The sequence below is a fragment of the Poecilia formosa genome, unplaced genomic scaffold, assembly GCF_000485575.1.
Source record: "Poecilia formosa unplaced genomic scaffold, Poecilia_formosa-5.1.2 Scaffold125, whole genome shotgun sequence".
In the NCBI taxonomy this organism is placed as follows: Eukaryota; Metazoa; Chordata; class Actinopteri; order Cyprinodontiformes; family Poeciliidae; genus Poecilia; species Poecilia formosa.
Window position 1 is genome coordinate 627,176 of NW_006800064.1, and position 18,262 is coordinate 645,437.

Sequence of the window (18,262 nt, forward strand, 5' to 3'; positions counted from 1 at the left end):
TTTAAATATTTATTTTGTTTCTTGAGAAGCATTTGTCTGTAAAATAAGTAAAATATCACTAATAGGGTCATTAAAAATTATTTTTTATTTATTTTGTCAGATGGTGATGACAACGTTCTAGGTCAGGTCGATTAAAAATGTAATTTAAAAAAAAATGTTGCAACTGGGAGCCTGCGCCTTAGCATCTTTATATTTCCTAAACATTATTTGTCATATTTGCATACATAAGGTTGAGAAATAACAAAAAAAAATTATGGGAAAATTAAAACCCATTTTGTCCCTATTCTCAAGAATCACTGAAATATATTCAGTTTACACTTCTGTTTTTTTTTCCACAAATGCAGAAAATTTCCCCTATTACATCTGTATCATTTGAACCTACCTTGTAATCTTTGACGTCAAACACCAGTAAGGTTCACATTAATGACCAAAATCAGCGTTCGACCAGTTTAACCTCGCCGGAGGGCCTCCGGCGCCCCCACTCGTCTGTTTAAATTATTACATACTCATAAACGTCGTTGCAGCCTTGACAAGGAAAAATACGGTCATATATTTTGAAGTTAAAAAGCTGGAAAAGTATCATTAATGTAGTGAGTAAATAACAACTAAAAAAATTGCTGATTAACTTCTGCATAAATATTTACAGTAAAGAGGGCTCTTGAGGAAATAAAACTCTAATTAATCTACACATCTGAAAAAACCTGAGTAGGAAACGAAGAACTTCAAAAGGCAAGGGAAATAGTTGGAGCACATTGCACATTTAAATATACATCCTAATTAATCCATGTTCTTAATAACTGCTGCTCCACATTTCAGCAACCACAAACAAACAAATGTGCATAATTTAAAAACCGTCACACTCTAATGAAGAATAATTTTAATAATTTTGCAGCAAAAACAATGCAGCCGTTGTTCAGTAAAAAGCCAGTTTAATAGCAGAATATATTGACAGTACAGTACAGCAATATAAACACTGCCATAACGCTTCTATTTTTACATGAAATTACACAATTGCTGTCCAGCTTACGAAACAAATCAGTAATACCCGGACAGCAACGACGAGGAACGAGACAGGCTCACAGAGCACTGTGTCACCCACTTTCCACTGACAGGTGGCCGTGGTCACTGAGAAATGCACACAAAGTAGTATTAATAGTAGGAGCATTCAGCTGTGTAATGTGTTGCACACTGGGACCACTGGGAAAAACTGGGCTGAAGCGGAGATGCACAGCAACACAGCTCACCAAACCAAAAAATAAAAATGACAACAAAAAGAAAATAAATGGATTACTTTGTACGAACGCAATACATACATGACATGAAATTACTTAACATACTTCAAAGTCTCTTTATTTGTCAACTGGCCTTCATTGGCCACCTTTTGTCCTTCTTGTCCGTCGTGCCTCAGTCTACGGGTGCTTCAGTTTGTGTTCGAGGGCTTCCCTCTGCTTGAATTACCGAAGGATCCTGGGAGCCGACCGATCGTCGGTCACCGTCTTGCGCAGCTTCACCCCGCGGCGAATGGTTTTTAGCATATCCACGTCCTCCTGGGTAACAGACGATGTCACCTGGGGTGCATGCTGAGCCGTGTCCCCCGACAGCAAGCTGGGGAACGGGTACTGACCTTCACCCAGGGCGTGAGCGCTGGCTGCCAGCTCTCCTATCTTCTCAACCAGGCTGTGACGATTGGCAGCAAGCTGAGGGTCTTCCTCGACTGCGTGGGCGGCCATGCCGGGGGCCTGCTGGGCGTAAGCAGCCTTCTCCACCACTCCTCCTCCTCCTCCTCCTCCTCCTCCTCCATAGCCCCAACTTGTATCAGGAAGACTCATCCGCTTGGGAGAGGCCCTCATGTAGTCTCCAGCGGACGGGTCATCACTGTACAGAAACTCCTCACCACCCAGGTGGTGTGGGGATGGGCTAGCAGACCCCGGAGAGTCTGGCACTGTGGGAGTTCTGACTGGAACGATGGGGGGTCGGATGGGGATGGGACCAGACGTGGATGGTGTGCGTCTCACTCCAGTTTTGGAGGACGGCGTCCTGCGGATGGTGGCCGTCCCAGAGGAAATGACTCCCGGGCTGCTTCCTCCAGCGCCGTTAGGAGTCCCCTGCAGGCTCTTACCTGCAGGCAGACCTGCTGTGCTCGCAGGCCGCTTGGTTTGAATCATGCGGCGGTAGCTCTGAGCAATGTTGCTGTGGCGTGGGATGGTGGAGGACTTGTCAAAGTCTGGCTGCCCCTCGTTGTCAGCGTCCCCATTGAGTGAATAGCACTCATAATCAGAACCTAGAAAGAGAGAATGAGTCATGTGGATTTTTATTTTGTTTTTTTTTTTCATACGCTGAATGATAAAATTTCTGGCAAGTGTTATTTTGATGGATTCATCTGCAGCTCATTTATTGTATTATAGTTCACAGTAACTACACTGAGACTCAGGGAAATTTGTTTCACAGGCTACAGGGTAATTAGGAAATTACTATGCTGGGAAGTATTTAAACCCCTTGAACTTCTTTACATGTAGTTGCCAAACCTGCATTTCCTTGCAGTTTTTTCACAATAAACACAAAGTAGAGCATATGATGAAGTGAAAGTAAAATGTACATGTGTTTTTAATTTTTCCTTTTTTTCTTTTTTTTAAATAAAAATCTGAAAAGTTCAGCTTAATTTTTTAGTCAACACCCAAGAGTCAATACTTTGCAGCAATTACTCCTGCAGGTTTCTATATTGAGACAGAAATGTTGCTCATTCGTTTTTGGACAATAAACTCAGACTAAGCAATTGAACAGAGATATGCTTTCATCTAATCCATATTATTGTATCTTTATGGTTATCCTGTTTGAAGGCTCTGCAGTGGAACGCCGGTATTCATAGGTGGATAAAAACAACCGCCTGCGAGTAGCTGAAATCCAGGAATACTTGAGAAACTCTTAAAACTGTCTATTTTAATAGGTCAAACAACAAATATACCTTAACACGCATTAATACACACAACCACAGAGGCTAACATACACAGTCTTCATTGGGCATCTTAATAAATGGGCAAGTTGGTTTACGGTCGTACCGTAGTGTTTTCGCTTTCAGAAACTGAATTAAACAATGATCAAAGAGCTTTTCAGAGCTTGTGAATTATCCAATTACCTATCCCTGCAATAAATGTTCACATAACCTTACCCCTGACTTGTCTATTGTTCTCCTTTCCTTTTACAAATGACTCTTTAACAAACCTGTGAGACCTTCACAGGACAGATGTACTTATATTGAGAATAAATTACACAAAAGTGAACTACTGATTTCTGAAAGAAGCTCATTTCATTTTGCTATGAGCGCCACGATTTTCACATTTTTATATAATAAATAATAATAATAATAATAATAATAATAATAATAATAATAATAATAATAATAAAAGCCCCCTTTTTCCTTTCACTTCATCTAACAGTCATGTAAAATTCCTCCCCAAAAATGCATGTATGTTTTTTTTTTCTGCTTTAAAATGGTACAATGTACTAAATGCGCTTTATGCTGCAGGACTGACCGGGACTCCCTTGAATACGTGGGGCACTGCTGGCTGAACGAGATACATAAAACCGTCAAGCTCACAGAGTGTTTGGCTTTTCGGGAGGACGTTTACCTTGCGATGGAATCGTGTCCTCGGAACAGGACGGGGTGTTTGTCTGAGTGCTGTACCCGCTGGAGTACTGCAGAGAGTCCCTGCTGCTCTTCTGCTGCTCCATGCTCAGGCCTCTGGTGAGAACCATAGCCAGCGTACTGGCTGCTGGAGACGGGGGCTCTCCGTGCTGAAGCACACACAGAATCAGATATGTGGAGGAAATGCACACAGACCGCGACACATTTGCATTGAAACCGCACTTCAATCCCAGAGGCATAGGAATGAATTTACAGACATTTACATTTAAACTCCATGCGTCTCTCGTACCTTGGCTGTAATAATTCCTGGGCCGCTTCTTGCTCGGTGCAGGTCACCTGGCTGCATCCCGGAGTATCCCTGCGGACTGGGCGGTTCTCTCATCTTTTCCACAAAGTCCCTCCTGCGCTGCGGAGTGCTGGCCAACGTCGGCTCGCAGGAGCTCGACTTGGCCCAGTCCTGCTGGAGCAGATGGAAAAATTAGACAGCTTGTCCAACTTTGCATCTCCAGTTTTTTTTTGTTTTTTTTTTCTTTGTACCATCCAACAGTTGTACTCTCAGTTAAATACATTTGGCTCGGGGACTGGTTAGAGGCGTGTGCAGATATGTGCAGACCAGGCTAGGCTGTGACAGTGTTAATTCTCAGTTAACACACAATCTGAAGGAAAGGCTGAAAAGCTGAGCTCGGTGGGCAACAGCATGAGGGTGATTGTGAAGTGAGCAGCAAAAAATAAACCACAAAAAAATAAAAAATGCAAAGAAGCAAGAAAAAAAAAAAACATAACTACAAACTCGGAACTAAAAATTGCAAACAAAAACAAACCTTCCAGCTAGGAACCTTTGATGTGGGTGAAGGATTGTTGGATCCAGGTGAGTGGTTAAATGTAGGGGACGCAGGGAGTATGACAGAGAGAGGCCTGATGGTGCCAGTGTGAGAGAAAGCAGGGCGGAAGGTACCGAAGGATGAGCATGAGCCATACTGCGGAGATGGACAGACAAAGTCTGAGTCAGAGCGCTCAACATCCAGGAGTAGTCCAAGTCAAACTGCAGTGCGGCTGCCGTGAGCAGCCAATGGGCTTTTTTTTTTTTTTTATTTTAAACCCATAGTTAACAATGAGAGGAAACAGGGCTGCGAATCAGCGTGTGTGAGTGCGTGTCTGTGAGCGTCGGTAGGATGCATGCAGTACTAACCGCTGTAGGAGAGTTGCACTCGCTGACAGACTGGCAGGTTTCTGAGGCCTCAGAGGAGGCTGAGCTTGTGGATTTCTGGGGAAGGGAAGATGAAGTAAAGAACAGTTGCAGAGGAAATCAGGAGAAGGAGGTAGGTGGGAGAGATGAACAGGAAGAGAGTTGGGAGTTGGGGGGGAAAAAAAAGAGCGCTGATAAGCTTTAGCTAGAAGGATTTTTTTTTTTCTCTTCCCTTTCTCTTATGGGATCTATAGACTGCAGCCGAGATCGAAAATAAAGTAGCCTGTAAGATCATTTATTCAGAAAAGAACATTGCATCAGCTGGTGTGCTGGAGCACTACTGAGTGTCTTCAATACACTGCAATCTGTTCAGACCATGAGAGCCTGAATAACTTTATCAGTCCGGTGGGATAAGAACTCCATATTTGCAAATGATTACATTGAAAGCGAAAATCTCTGTTTGACTATCAAGCTCTTGCTGAGACGAGGGATTTGTATCCGACATTTAAACACGAGAAAGTAGACTTGCTACACTAGATTGGGCGTAATTGTTGGTTAAGAAACAGCAGCAATTTAAAGTGGTGGGGGAAAAAAAAAAAAAAAAAAAACATGTAGTTTTTCGCTTTCTGCATTTTTTGGGCCAAACTTGCATCTAAACAAGCGATGTTTTTCTTCCCCTAATAAATTAAAATAAAGCTTTAATTTACTAGAGGAAGAACCAAAATGTTACTTTTTGGCTCATATTAAAATCAATCTAAAAAAATCCAAACGTAAGGGTAAATACTTATTTCAAAGCACTGTGTTACTTTGACAAGAAAGCGAAGCTGTTGCTGTTGCTTCCTGCCCTGCAGCATTTCTGCCAGAGGAATCTCTGGGGAGCACAAGGCTGCTTTGGTCCTAGTTTTGCTGGAGTACAAAATCCTGTTTATTTGTATTATTTAGATGTAAAAGAGAGAGAGAGAGAGAGAGAGAGAGAGAGAGAGAGAGACAGAGAGAGAGAGAGAGAGAGAGAGAGATTTTTCAGAATCATAACAAAGACAGCTACCTGGCTGGTGATATCGGAGGGCATGGGTGACGGAGGCTTAGAATGGGTGTTGGCATCCTGCGAGACGAAGCCAGAGTCGTGGGAGGAGACACTGCTGAGCCGATGCGCTCCCGCTGAGGGCATCTGAAGCAAGCTGTTGGCGCAACCATACAAACAGAGTGTGACTAATAAACAATCCCATAATCAATATTGTCATGTTTTTTATTCTTTTCATTTTTTATTTTTTTTTTGTGAAATATGTTCTTTTTTAAGGAGAGGATTTGTGCAAAAAAACAGGACAGGCTAAATTAAAAAAAAACCTGATCATAAAAGCTGCAAGCGTGAATGCTTGCTAAACGATGCCATTCTTTTAATTTTGGAGCATCAAAGAGCATTAAAACATTATCCCTTTATTTGATGTTTTGTTCCTTCTCCTCTGAAGATTAAGAGCTGGCTTTGTGCATTTTGTCTCCTGCTTTGTTATCTCCGTTCAGAGTTGCTTTCCTCTGTCACCCACACATTTTAGAAAGGCGCTCCGCACCTTCCCGCGGCGCTCGTCCTCCCCCACCCGCGCTCCCCCTCCTCGCATCCCCACGGAACGCATCCGCAGTTATCACTTCTCATTAATCTTCATTCTCTAGAATGAGGCTTAAGGAGGAATGCCAAATTAAACATGGCAAATTGAATAATCATTATTTATTTAAAACCAGGGACCGTCTTCTATTTTCCCTCTCCTTTGATAAATAATCCTGTTTTGTTTTTTTTTTTGTTTTTTTTTGCACAGATACACTAATGATTCTGCAGCTATCAGAGTATAACCATGAGATGGGCTAAAATTGAAAACACAGATTAACTCATCAGACTGACAACGTGGCAGTGGGAGAGAAGCACTGTGCAGCAACAGAACATTCTGCCCTTGACGGTAATGTGTTGGAAGCAGAAAGAATGGACGGGAATAAGGATTTGAGTGACTTTAACAAGGGCAAGCTTGGAACGCGGAGATGGTTGGGTCATAGTTTCACCACAGCTGGAGCTCCTGTGGACACTGTTGGGCTTTGGCCCTGAATAACATGCTCTGTTCACCTGTAAGTACTTGTACTGTCAAAAAGCAAGATGTGTTTCTGCTTTGATTCACCCACGTAGGGAGGCTGCAGTGGGCCAACATGGCTTCATCGAGAAGTTTGCATTCATGCTTTCGGCGATTTATTTCAATAGTTCTTTTTCTGGTCAGGATCTTCCCACCCTGATTAAACAAATCTGTTCCAATGTGTTGATTAAAAGTTTAAAATTAAACCAACATTAATACAAACATAAGGAATACACGAAGACTTATGGCTCAATCTGATTCCCTTGGTGAGCTGCAATATGGTAAAACCCAGTAAAACCTAATCAGTATGAGTCAACAGGTCTGCATGTCAAAGCTGAGTAATAGTTCAATCAAACCAACAAAAGTTTAACGCAGCTTTGTTAATGCTACGGTGAAATTTTGAAAAAAAAACACCTTTCTTTATCGTCTCTAAAACACGCGAGCTGCGTATTTACACATGTGTGAGTGAGTAAACACAGACAAACTAAAAATAGGGTGTCGCGTTAATTGCCTCAAACCTCGCTGAGGTTCTGACAGAAACTTTAACAGCAAAGCAAGGTAATTTCCCTTCAACTCCCCCATTACAAGGGGTCCTGTTTGAAGGCAGGCTTTTTCTCTCGACCCTCTCACAACTGCACATCTATAAATAAACTGTCAAAGCCTTAAAAAAAAAAAAATGCTGATTTTGGTTACTGTGTAAGCTGGCGCCTTTCTGCCTGTGATGTTTGACAGCTTTCGACGTAATCTGGCTGTAAGAAGCTTGAAAATGACAAACCTGCCTGGAGCAAGGAGCCGAGGAGCTCGCAAGGTACCACAGGTACTGCATGTCGACTGTCACAGGTAGTCAGGATGACACATCGAATTTATATTAATACGTACGTCTTTCAAAGTTTTGATATTGGGAGGTGGAGTGATGTTAAGATTGCGCATGCGTTTGTTCAGAACAGCTCCACTGTTAATAATATCCATCATTACCGACCTAGCCGTAAATAACTTTAAGAAAGATCCTGGAAGTTCTTAGTCAAAGAAGAAGTTTTTTTTTTTTGTTTGTTTGTTTGTTTGTTTTTTTTAAATCTATTTTCAGAAATGCCTGCAGAGGATTTTTATTGCAGCGAACCAAAAGGATCCTGTGTGTGTTTATAGGCTGTACCTGCACATGCTGCTCTTCCTGGAGCTGGTGCTGCTCGGGGAGGAAGGAGGAGTCTGGTAGGACCAGCTGTAATCAGAGCCTTTCAGGTCCCGGATTACCTGCAGAAATCCATCAAAGAAATGACGATGACAAGTTTAAGTGTCATATATGAAAGTTTTCTTGACGCCAACTGATGCAGAGCAAGAATTTATTATTTTTAGGAAAATTATAAAACGTGGACCGATACACAGATGTTAATTTGGAAAGTTTTCGAGCGTCTGAATTGACTATATATGCTGTGTCTTACCTAAATAGAACGTCTTCCTTGTTTATTGTCAACTCAGTTACAGATGTCTATAAAGCCTAAAGATCTTTGTATCAAAGTAGCAAAATCGTACATGAAAAACTTCTGTCAAATTAAACGTTTAATTACAGAAGGGATTCATGCTGCTACTACTTTATCCAACCCGATAGAAAAACAACTGATCAGTTCTCTCTCCATCTTATGGACTCTTCTCTTTACTTCACCTCAAAGGTTTCGATCAGGCAGCTGGAGTCGGCATTATTTCGTTCATAGACCGTGGCTTGGGATTAAAGATGAAAACAAACAGAGACCTCTCCTGCGCTGTATTTGGCATTTGATATTTTGCCATTAACACAAATTGTGTGAGTGGAGCTTAAGGTCACCGAAAGAGAACAGATCACATGACTTCAGGTACAAACCAGTTCTTCAGCAGCTGTTATGCTTTAAGACGGGGAAAAAACAGAAAAGTCTTCAGACACCACCGATGTGTTTTGTGAATTTTCAGACGTTTACTTTATGTACCGAGCTCCAATCTGCACTTCCTTTGATTAGCGTCATGTATCAACTATCACAGACAGCTCAGAGAGCGGCTAAGTTTCCGTGGGACTGTGATGTAGCCACGGGTTTTAATCTCGTCCTGACAAAGCACGAGGTTCCAGTTCAAGTCCAGGCAGCGTTCCGCCAACGCTCCATGTTTACGTTTGTGATGGGAGGATGGAAAAACCTTTTTCTGGCCTCCCAAACAAAAACACTGCATGCGACTGTTGATTAACACGGAAAGTCGAGGACCCCGAGATGACATTCATTTCTGCAGTTCTCCAGCTGTGGAGCTATGGAGATTTGTTTTACCTCCTTCACCCTCCCGTTCACTTCTGTGTGCAGAAGTGAAATGTACATCATTTACGTCCACTGCATTATGAGCACCAGGAACAGTTCAGCCTTGTTACCTGCTCGCTGGCGGGTGGCAGCTTGTGCGGGTCTTCAGTCAACGTGGTAAGGTCATCAACAATGGCTTGTAAGTGGGTTATTTCTCCCAGCATGGCAATCTCCACATTCTGCGCGAAAAACACAATAAATCAAAAGTCGTCCGGCGAAGGACGAGGAGAGCTCAGGAAGATTTTAGCCTTGGAGCTCTTGTGGACATAAAGCACAAACGCTGCTCACCACCACCGGCTGAAGGAAGTTGATAAATGTACAATAACGTCCCCTCTCCTCCAGGAGTGCCCTTCGCACCGCCTGCTTCTCCGTCTCCTCCATCAGCAGATACAGGTCGCTGACATCTTGCATGGCGCTGTCCAGCTGGGGGCGCAGGTTTCCCCGGCCTGAGCGAGGCGGCGGCACAGTTTGCAAAACCGTGGGAGGAAAACGGGAGTCGGATAAACAGTCGGGAAAAGACATTGAGGATTGAAAGGGGGGCGGGCGATGATCGTAGCAGCGGCGTAAAGTGTCAAGGAGAGGGGAAAGAAGAAAAAAAAATTAAACATTGATTAGAACAAATAGTGATGAGCTGCCGTGGACTAGAGGTTAATGCACTGACAGACTTCACACTTAAATGGTTCATGCACATGGGAGCTGGAGGAATCTGAAAGAAGTCATCAAACAAGGACGATGTGCAGAGACGCCGGAGAGGACGAGACTCGGTAGAATGATCGGAGCTGCATACCACAGTTACATGAGGGATGAAAATGATTAATGAGATGCCGCATTTCTGCTTTAATTGCATGATCTGAACTTAACATGTTCACCACAGGGCATGTGTATCTTAGCATTTTTAGTTGACTCTTAAAAATAAGCAGCTACACTATTAATTCCACGTTGGTACTTTGATAACTTTGCGGTGATATGAATTATAATCACTGACAGCACACGTATGTGTGTTTAACGATAAATAGTTCAAATTAAACTATTTCTCTTTTTTTTCTTTTTTTTTATGTTGACCATAAATCAACAGGAACAAAGTCAATCTTTCAGAGCACACTTGTTTAAGAACACTAATTAAACGTAGAGCCCCATAAAAATGTGACTGGTTGTCCTTTCAGAGTTTCTTAAAGAACAATTTTCAGGCTGCGGTCATTACCGTAGAGTTAAATGTCAAGGTGTGAAGGAGAGGCACGCTTCAGAGGGATTGATTCATTGGCCATTTTTTATCAACAGTTTCTTACTTTATGAAAACGGTTTGAAACCGTTTTCATAAAGAACTGTCATTAAAATCACACTTTCCTCGAATTTCTAAATCACATTAAAGTTTCAAGAGGCTAACAAACGGGAAACAGGAAAGTGATTCATCATTTTTTCCCACCTTTTGGATTTGTCACAGAAGGTCATGGCAATTTAAGTACTGAAGGTCTTTTCCTCATGATTACATCTAGTATTTACCAACTGTTTTCCAGTTCTGCTTTACTGTAGGAGGGCTTTTAGAAACTGGCAATATAGCACCATAACACGCATTTATTGGACCCCAAAAGTCTTAATGTAGTGGCAAAATCCCACACTGCAACAGGCCAGGAAATATTTATTTTTTATAAAATTAACTAAAATGAATTATTTACTTTTTTTAGGTTATTCAGTGTCTATGAATTTTTAATTAGCAAACCCAGAGATCCTTTTTAAAAAAAAACAACAACAAAAAACTGAAACTGAATGAGGATCCAAGTTTGTCTTACCAAACTTGGATCCTCCAAGTACGACCATAAGAGAGCTAAAAAAAAAAAAAATCTAAAAATCTTACTATATAAACTTTAGCAAAAAGTGGCATCTTGGGGCCATCAAGTCAGGCAAAGGCATCGTCTTTCCTTTCATTGCAAATGCAAATATGTGGAGCCTTCTAAACTCTACTAGCATGGAAATGCATGCTTTGGCCAGACGATACAAATCCAATCAGACTAATATTCAATATGTGGAAAAGCACTTCATGCCCACCCACAAGTATCTTGTGAGGGTCTTGTAATTTTACAATCTACAATCTCTTCGAAACACCTGGACAGTTTAAATGCTAATCTTACTGACGCTGTCAGTAAAAGGGTCGTCAATGCAGGCGCGGAGCTATAGGGGGGGCCGGGAGGGCTGTTGCCCCCCAAACCGGGCCTGGAGGTGCCAGGGAGGGAGGAATGCTTTCAAGTCATTGAAATATGTGATTATAGACAGAGAAAGTGCGCCGTCGCCTGTTGAGAAGGGTGTATTTAATGATAAATAACCCCCCCCCTCAACAGTTTCAGTTTCACTCCATGTGTAAGGGGCCCGGTAATTGGCCCCGCCCCCCGGCCCGACGCTAACTTGTTCCGCTACTGCGTCAATGAGTCTTAGGACAACGAACCAAAACTCACAACCAAGTCTTTATAGACAAGAATCAACTCTTCCCCAGACTTAAATTCTTTAGAAAACTTATGAGCTGAACAGAAAGTCTAGAAAAACAGATACAGAACAAAGGAGATGCTCTCTGGGCAATGTAGAGGTACGATGCCAAGAATTCCTCTTTATTAAAAAAATATTTCTGAGCGCGCCTTTATTTCACTGGAGAAATTCACTCAAACGTAACACTTTATGTTTCTATATTTTGCTGTGTGAGAACAAAAATAACATCTGCAGCGTCTGACACATCTCTATAGATGTGCCAAAATGTGGAACTCTGTCCATCAATTTATCTAACAAATATTAGCTACATGTATCTATCATTCTTAAGATTTTCATTTTCTGCGTTTATAATGATAATAATAGTGGCTGTACTTAGAGTTTAAATTTAACAGCCTGTACAACTTAGTCCTTTGACATATATTGAATATTTTAGATAAAGCAATTGCCATGAGGCAGCAGGTATAGATTAAACTACCGGTACCTGGAAGAGAGCACCAGCTACATTTTTTTTTTTTTACCCACCACGCTGTGCAATTTTTAGACTTCCGTTCTTTCATATATAAAATGAACATAAAACCGTGTGCTAATTTCTAAGTCTAAAGTGCTTGTAGGTGGATTCTGCTATTTTTGAGCAGAGTAATCTTTTTTATTTTTTATTTTTTGCTTAGCTCAGTCAAATGACATCTGGCAACCAGTTACTTCACTGCAGAGCTGACAGGAGAGTCAATCTTCTCTTGCAAATTTCATCCAACGTCTCATGCAAGCACATTCTTTAAGCGTATTAAACTCTTTCATCCTCCAGCTAAAAATGCTAAGACAGCACAGTTTTTTTTTCGGTTTTTTTCCTGACAGCAGATTGATCTAATGATGGTTTTGATGCTTGCATGTGAGTTTCTCATACAAGGCGAAGTGCAGCAGACATACCTAGAAGCTCTACAGCCAGGGGGGAAAGCCAGAAAGAAACAGAGGAGGGTTGCAGTATCAGGCAGGGATGGAGAGACAGAAGAACAGGCAGCGTTAGGTGCATCAAACTGCATTGCATGTTCATGATTAGCTCGTACCGCTGGCATGTTAAAATCGAAGGTTAATCAGAACCAGCGGTAAGGGCTAATACAAGCGCAGCAAGAGGAAGGGAAATTACTATGATTCACAAAGCAAACCATCCTTAGCTGCAGAGGAGCCTCTGAGGCTGCTGTAGATTTTGATCCGACAGAACGTGAATGTCTCAGTCTGCACTCTAGATGGCGCTACTTCACTATAATACCACCGCACAGCCCGACAGCCGATTTCTCTCTCCTTAAATTTCAAAGTTTTGATTACTAAGCACGCCTTGCACGGTTTCCTCACCTTTCCTTGCTTTCTTCTGGAGCTTAATGGTATCTAACGACTTTCTTTTGATTTCCTGACGAGCCCTCTTGTATTCTGTGAAGAGAAAGTGGGGGAGAAAAGGTGCATAAGTGTTCAAACTCGCACTGAGACGCAGAGCAGGAGCCGATTTTACTACACTCTCTTGTTGCTGTACCTTTGGCATGGTCTTTGTCAAGCTGATTAGCTGTCTTCTTCCACTCCTCTATCCTGTCTTGGAGTGGCGTTACCAGACCTTCCATGAGAACACTACGGGAACAAGACAGGGATGAAGCTGAAAACATGGAAGTGAATTCAAACACAGAAAACCCCAAAACAGGTTCCAGTGCAAGAAAAGAAACGAAACAGCTATAGAAAAATGTACATGTGGCTCTTACTTCGTGAAATGTCTTAATTTTGCCTCAATGCTGCGGTGTCGCATGCACATTCTTGTCAGAGCAGAGCCGATTTCCCTGGTGCCACCTTGGAGACACAACATAAAGACGAACTATTGCTGGCTGTTCAGAAGTTTGCATGTTGAAATCACAAATATAATCCCAGGAGAACGCCGAGACGAAACACATTACAGCTCCAACACAGAGCTGGAAAAAAAAGTATAAGTGGCATATGTAGTTTTTTTTTTTTTTTTTGGTTAACACTTTATTTGATGGGGTGTGAATAAGACTGACATGACACTGTGATAAACATGACATAACACCTGTCATGAACATGAAGAAGTCTTCATGAATGTTTATGTCATTCGGTAAATAATGACACTTTTAATGCAAAGTTGCTCTGAAAGTTGCAGTGAAAGTCCATTAAAAATGCCAACGTTGCATTAAATTGTCATTATTTACAAAATCATGCAACGTTGGCACTTTTAATGGACTTTTAATGCAATTTTTATTAAGATTTATTTTCAGAATTAAACGTTGCGTTCTTCCATAGGTTACGGTTCAGCTGTTTTACTTCCCAACTTTCTAAATGGTTGTACAACCACAAATTGTAGAGGTAAGGACAAATTCTGTGATATTTTAATGTTAGATGTATAAAATAAAAAAAATAAAAAACTAACAATGAAAACAGGCTCAAGGTTTCCCCCAGAAAACTTTCTAAGCCCGGTGGTTGGGACGCTCGGCAGTCATCCATCCAGCGGCTCGCCGTGTTTTTGAGTTAAAAAATGTTCAAAACTGACAGGAAATTTGAAAATATCACTTGATAATTATGTGTTACTGGAAGATTTGAAGGTGAATCTCTGAACACCAACTATAAAGTCTTAAAAAAATGCAAACATTAAAAAAAAAATAAACCTACATAAATATGCAATACTAAGCCTGGTGGGGACACAAGTAAAGCCTGGTGGCCCGTCAGGCTTTTAACACACTGGGGGAAACCCTGAGGCTAACGTATTGTGGGGGCAGCACCATGCTGTGGGGATGCCACAGCATGGTGGGAAAGTTGGTCACACTTGATGGGAAGATGGACGGAGCTGATTATGTGGCAACGCTGAAAGGAAACCAGCTTTGAGCTGCTAAAGACCAGAGAATGAAGTGGAGATTCATCTATCGAGCAGAAAAATGATCCTGACATACAAACAGAGCTGCAGTGGAATGGTTCAGATCAAAGCACATTCAGGTGTTAGACAGGCCCAGTCAAGTCCAGACCCAAATCCAATTTAGAACCTGTGGGCAAGACGTGAAATGATGTTCACAGATGCCCTTAATGAAATCCGACTGAGCATGAGACATTTTGCATAGGAGCAAACAAGAATGGGAAATTAATCTCTTGCTATGCAGAGCTGGTATAGACATAGCCCTGAAGATTTGGAGAAATAATTATAGCAAAAAAAAAAAAATGGCTATGCAAAATATTGTTGACTCAGAAGAATTCAATATAAATACATGCCACAGTTCCCTGGGTTTTATTAGGAAACAAAAAAAAAAATAAAAAATACAAAGCATGAATCATTTTCCTTCCACTTTATGTTGGACACACAGAATACCAAAAAGTGAAGTTTGTGGTTGTAACACGACAAAATGTGAAAAAGGAAGTTGGGAATGGCAAGTTAGTTGAGCTGTAGTGACTGATATTCGCTGGAAGGACCCCAAGTCAAATCCTGCTTACGGCTCCTAACAGCCTGACAGCAGATCTGCACAAAAACACAACGAGCTGGTAAAGGTTAAGCTTCTCATGCAGTGATGCATTACCAGCTACTGCCACAAGATGGGCGCAATCTGAGCGGGAGAGTGGAGCCCGTAAATGTCACATGTGTTTGTGTGAAGCAAATGAGGCGCAGTACCTGAGGACTACAGCCATGTTCCCCCTTTCATTCTTGTCAAAACAACCATTTTCCATCCGAAGCTCCAATGCTGCACGCAGATTTCTCAATAACAGGTTGTGTAAAATGGCTACTGTACTTTTGCTCTTTGTATGTATAACTGTAATTAAATGGGGTCTTAAGATCTTAAAGCTGTCGCTGGCGCACTGTCCCGATGATAGCTCAGAGGTTGGTGTAATATATGGTAGCACTGATCCTGTTGTAATCTGGGCCACATAGGGCTAATCTGAATGTCTATGAGCACACACACACAAACACACACACACACAAAAACAGAGCAACGGGACATGACTTAGGCGTCAGAGGGGAGGGGATGCATAAAGGCACACACACTACCGCATGAATCTTCATGAATTACTTTGGGAGTGCAGAAGTTTGAATGCAGACAGGTGATGTGATTTACCAACCCCCCACCCTTTCCGAAGTTCTCAACCCTTCTATCCTGGAGGGAAAAGGAGGCAACTCTGTAAGGGGATATCCCTCTATTCTTCCATGTCTGCTCTGCCTTTCCTGTTCTCTCTGCTTGCAAAACATCATTCAAACTGGCTAAGAATGAGAAACAGAGGCCAACACTAACGTCCACGATAAAACATGAAAGGGAAAGGAGCTGTGCTTGGCAGACGGTGTCCACAGACATGCTTTGATCCTTTCCAGATATCACAACGCTTTCAAAAATCACCTGACATAGAAGCAACACGACTCTACCAAACAAATGCTGCTCCATTCGACTATGTGCCTTGCAAAGCTTCAAACCGTATCACTGAAGACGACAGCGACTAGACTTCGAGTCTGTCTTACAGAGACATTTGAACAAACACCTGTAGAAAGACTCAACAGAGCCTGTGTGGTGCTTTGGGGAGAGGAGCGGGGACTGGGTTGGGCTTTTCCAGGTGACTTAGCAACAGGGCTGAGCTAGAGGTGAAAGTTTCTTGTACCAGGAAGTGACTGAAGTAACATATGGAGCCAAAGCACCGAGCTTTGGCTGTAAAGAAAGCCACACTTTAGAAGAAGTCAATGTACAAAACTCAAACTCTTTTTTAAAAACTACGCATCGAGTCATGCATTTCTCTCCCGGAGTCAGACCGGTTTCTTCATGGAGCAGTCGCTCTGTGCTCACCTCCCGTACTTGGACGAGAACTGTGTACATCTGTTTAAAATGGACATATTTTAAACCTTCTTTTGCAGCCCACTTTCAACTGATTTCATTACTTGCGACTTAATAAAAAATGTAAAATATTCTAAATATCTTTAGCTAACAGAAGCGTGACAGTACGTCCCCGTCACTGTGATTTCTTAAAGAGTTTAAAGTGCCGCCAGCCCCAGCTTTCCCCCAAAAATCTGCCTCAGCAAAAGCAGACGGAGCAGCTGATCGGTACTTACAGGAGCAAAGGAGGCCGAGGGAAAGCAGGAGAAAAACACAGAGAGAATCTGGGCTTTTATACGTCTTTAGCAAGCCTTGCCAATGTTACTGTCAGCTGGGGAAAGAGAGAGCCCACACTCGCTCGTCCTATCCACACCTGCCAATTTTCCTCCCGCCTTCTTCCTGTCCTTCTCCCCCTCCTGAACGGAGGATCAGCTGACAGCTACATCCTGGAGAGCTTCAGAGGCTTCCTGGCCGTCTCCGAGAGACTTTCTGGCCCCTGGCCTCAGCCGGATGAGCAGGGATGGAGTGATTCACTCCCACAGCAACCTGCGTAGCTACATGAAATCCTGGCAAACACATATGATCAAGGAGGGAGGCTTAGCTTCACTAAAAGCTCATAACAAGGAGGGCAAAAAAAAAAAAACTTATTTTGCCTTTTTATTTTTTGAAGACAAATACTTCCTCTTGAGATACTTGTTTTATTTTCCTATTACTCTGGTGATTTTAGGCCCCCTTGGGAGTTGGTTAAACGTGTGTGAGGATAGAAAATGACATTAATAAGCCAAATGTGAGTTTAGGGAGTTGGTCAATGCATCCACCGGTCCATGAATGTAGCGAAACACAGACAAGCACTGAGGAGAGCTGCTATGCAACACAAAATCTTACAAAGCATTTTTGTCTATTTGTCTTGTGCAAATATCTTAGTACACTTGAAATAAGACAAAAATAACTTACAAGTAACTTTTCAGCAAGATATCAGTCTTTTAAAGTCAGCATTTCTGGAATATAGATACAAAAATGCAAGTTCCACTTGCAGATTGTTTCACTTATAATAAGACATTTTTTTCTAAAGTGTACTTTTTGTACGAATATTCATTAATTATCTACTTGAAACAAGCTTATTTTTCTTGCTCAGAAGTTTCTTTTATGTTATTTTTGTCTTCATATAAACACATTCAGATCAGGAATGTTTTGGTCATCTTAGTTACAGAACAAGTTAAAGATGACGTGTTTATTTTAAAACATATTCCATTATGAGGGATTATTATTGCTGCTTGAACGTTTTCACATTTTGTTACATTACAACCACAAATTTGATGTATTTTAAAGTAAATAATTGTGAAGTGGTAGGAAAAAAGAAACATAGTTATCAGTTTTTTATTCACAAATGCCAATTTAAAAAGTGGCATCCATTTAAATGTGTCCCCCATATGGTGGTACTTTGGAAAAACCAATAATACCTGTTGCTAAAAAATAAGCAAATCTTTACAGCTACACAAAACAAATCTTTAAACCTCAATCCTGGTCTACACAGAAATGAAGCATTCCTACTGGGATTTTATCCCAAATAGAAAGTTTTTTTTTTTTTCACAACCAGATGACTTTTGAAGGCAATTTCAGCTTTTGGATTTTTATCTGGGGCATCAGAGTAAAAGGGAACACAAATGTGTCACTCTTTTCAGGTGTTTATTTATAAATTTTCTTTTAACTTC

The 18,262-nt window shown here is 41.6% G+C and overlaps 1 protein-coding gene across 7 annotated transcripts in view; it reads right to left on the bottom strand.

Annotated features, from left to right (window-relative positions):
* Positions 1 to 908: 908 nt before the first annotated feature.
* Positions 909 to 18,262, bottom strand: part of mtss1la (MTSS I-BAR domain containing 2a) — a 35,100-nt gene continuing 17,746 nt past the window's right edge. For 2 of the 7 annotated variants that reach the window (XM_007561337.2, XM_016676050.1), the window contains exons 4-16: positions 13,467 to 13,551; positions 13,247 to 13,338; positions 13,072 to 13,146; positions 12,649 to 12,657; positions 9,538 to 9,695; positions 9,321 to 9,428; positions 8,091 to 8,188; positions 5,875 to 6,007; positions 4,833 to 4,907; positions 4,465 to 4,620; positions 3,933 to 4,103; positions 3,627 to 3,792; positions 909 to 2,281 (exon numbers count right to left, since the gene is read on the bottom strand). In XM_007561337.2, the coding sequence (XP_007561399.1) occupies positions 1,455 to 2,281; positions 3,627 to 3,792; positions 3,933 to 4,103; positions 4,465 to 4,620; positions 4,833 to 4,907; positions 5,875 to 6,007; positions 8,091 to 8,188; positions 9,321 to 9,428; positions 9,538 to 9,695; positions 12,649 to 12,657; positions 13,072 to 13,146; positions 13,247 to 13,338; positions 13,467 to 13,551 (2,153 nt within the window). In that variant the 3' untranslated portion in view covers positions 909 to 1,454. The remainder of the gene's footprint in view (positions 2,282 to 3,626; positions 3,793 to 3,932; positions 4,104 to 4,464; positions 4,621 to 4,832; positions 4,908 to 5,874; positions 6,008 to 8,090; positions 8,189 to 9,320; positions 9,429 to 9,537; positions 9,696 to 12,648; positions 12,658 to 13,071; positions 13,147 to 13,246; positions 13,339 to 13,466; positions 13,552 to 18,262) is intronic. The other 5 variants (XM_007561338.2, XM_007561339.2, XM_007561341.2 and 2 more) reach the window with 5 other exon arrangements.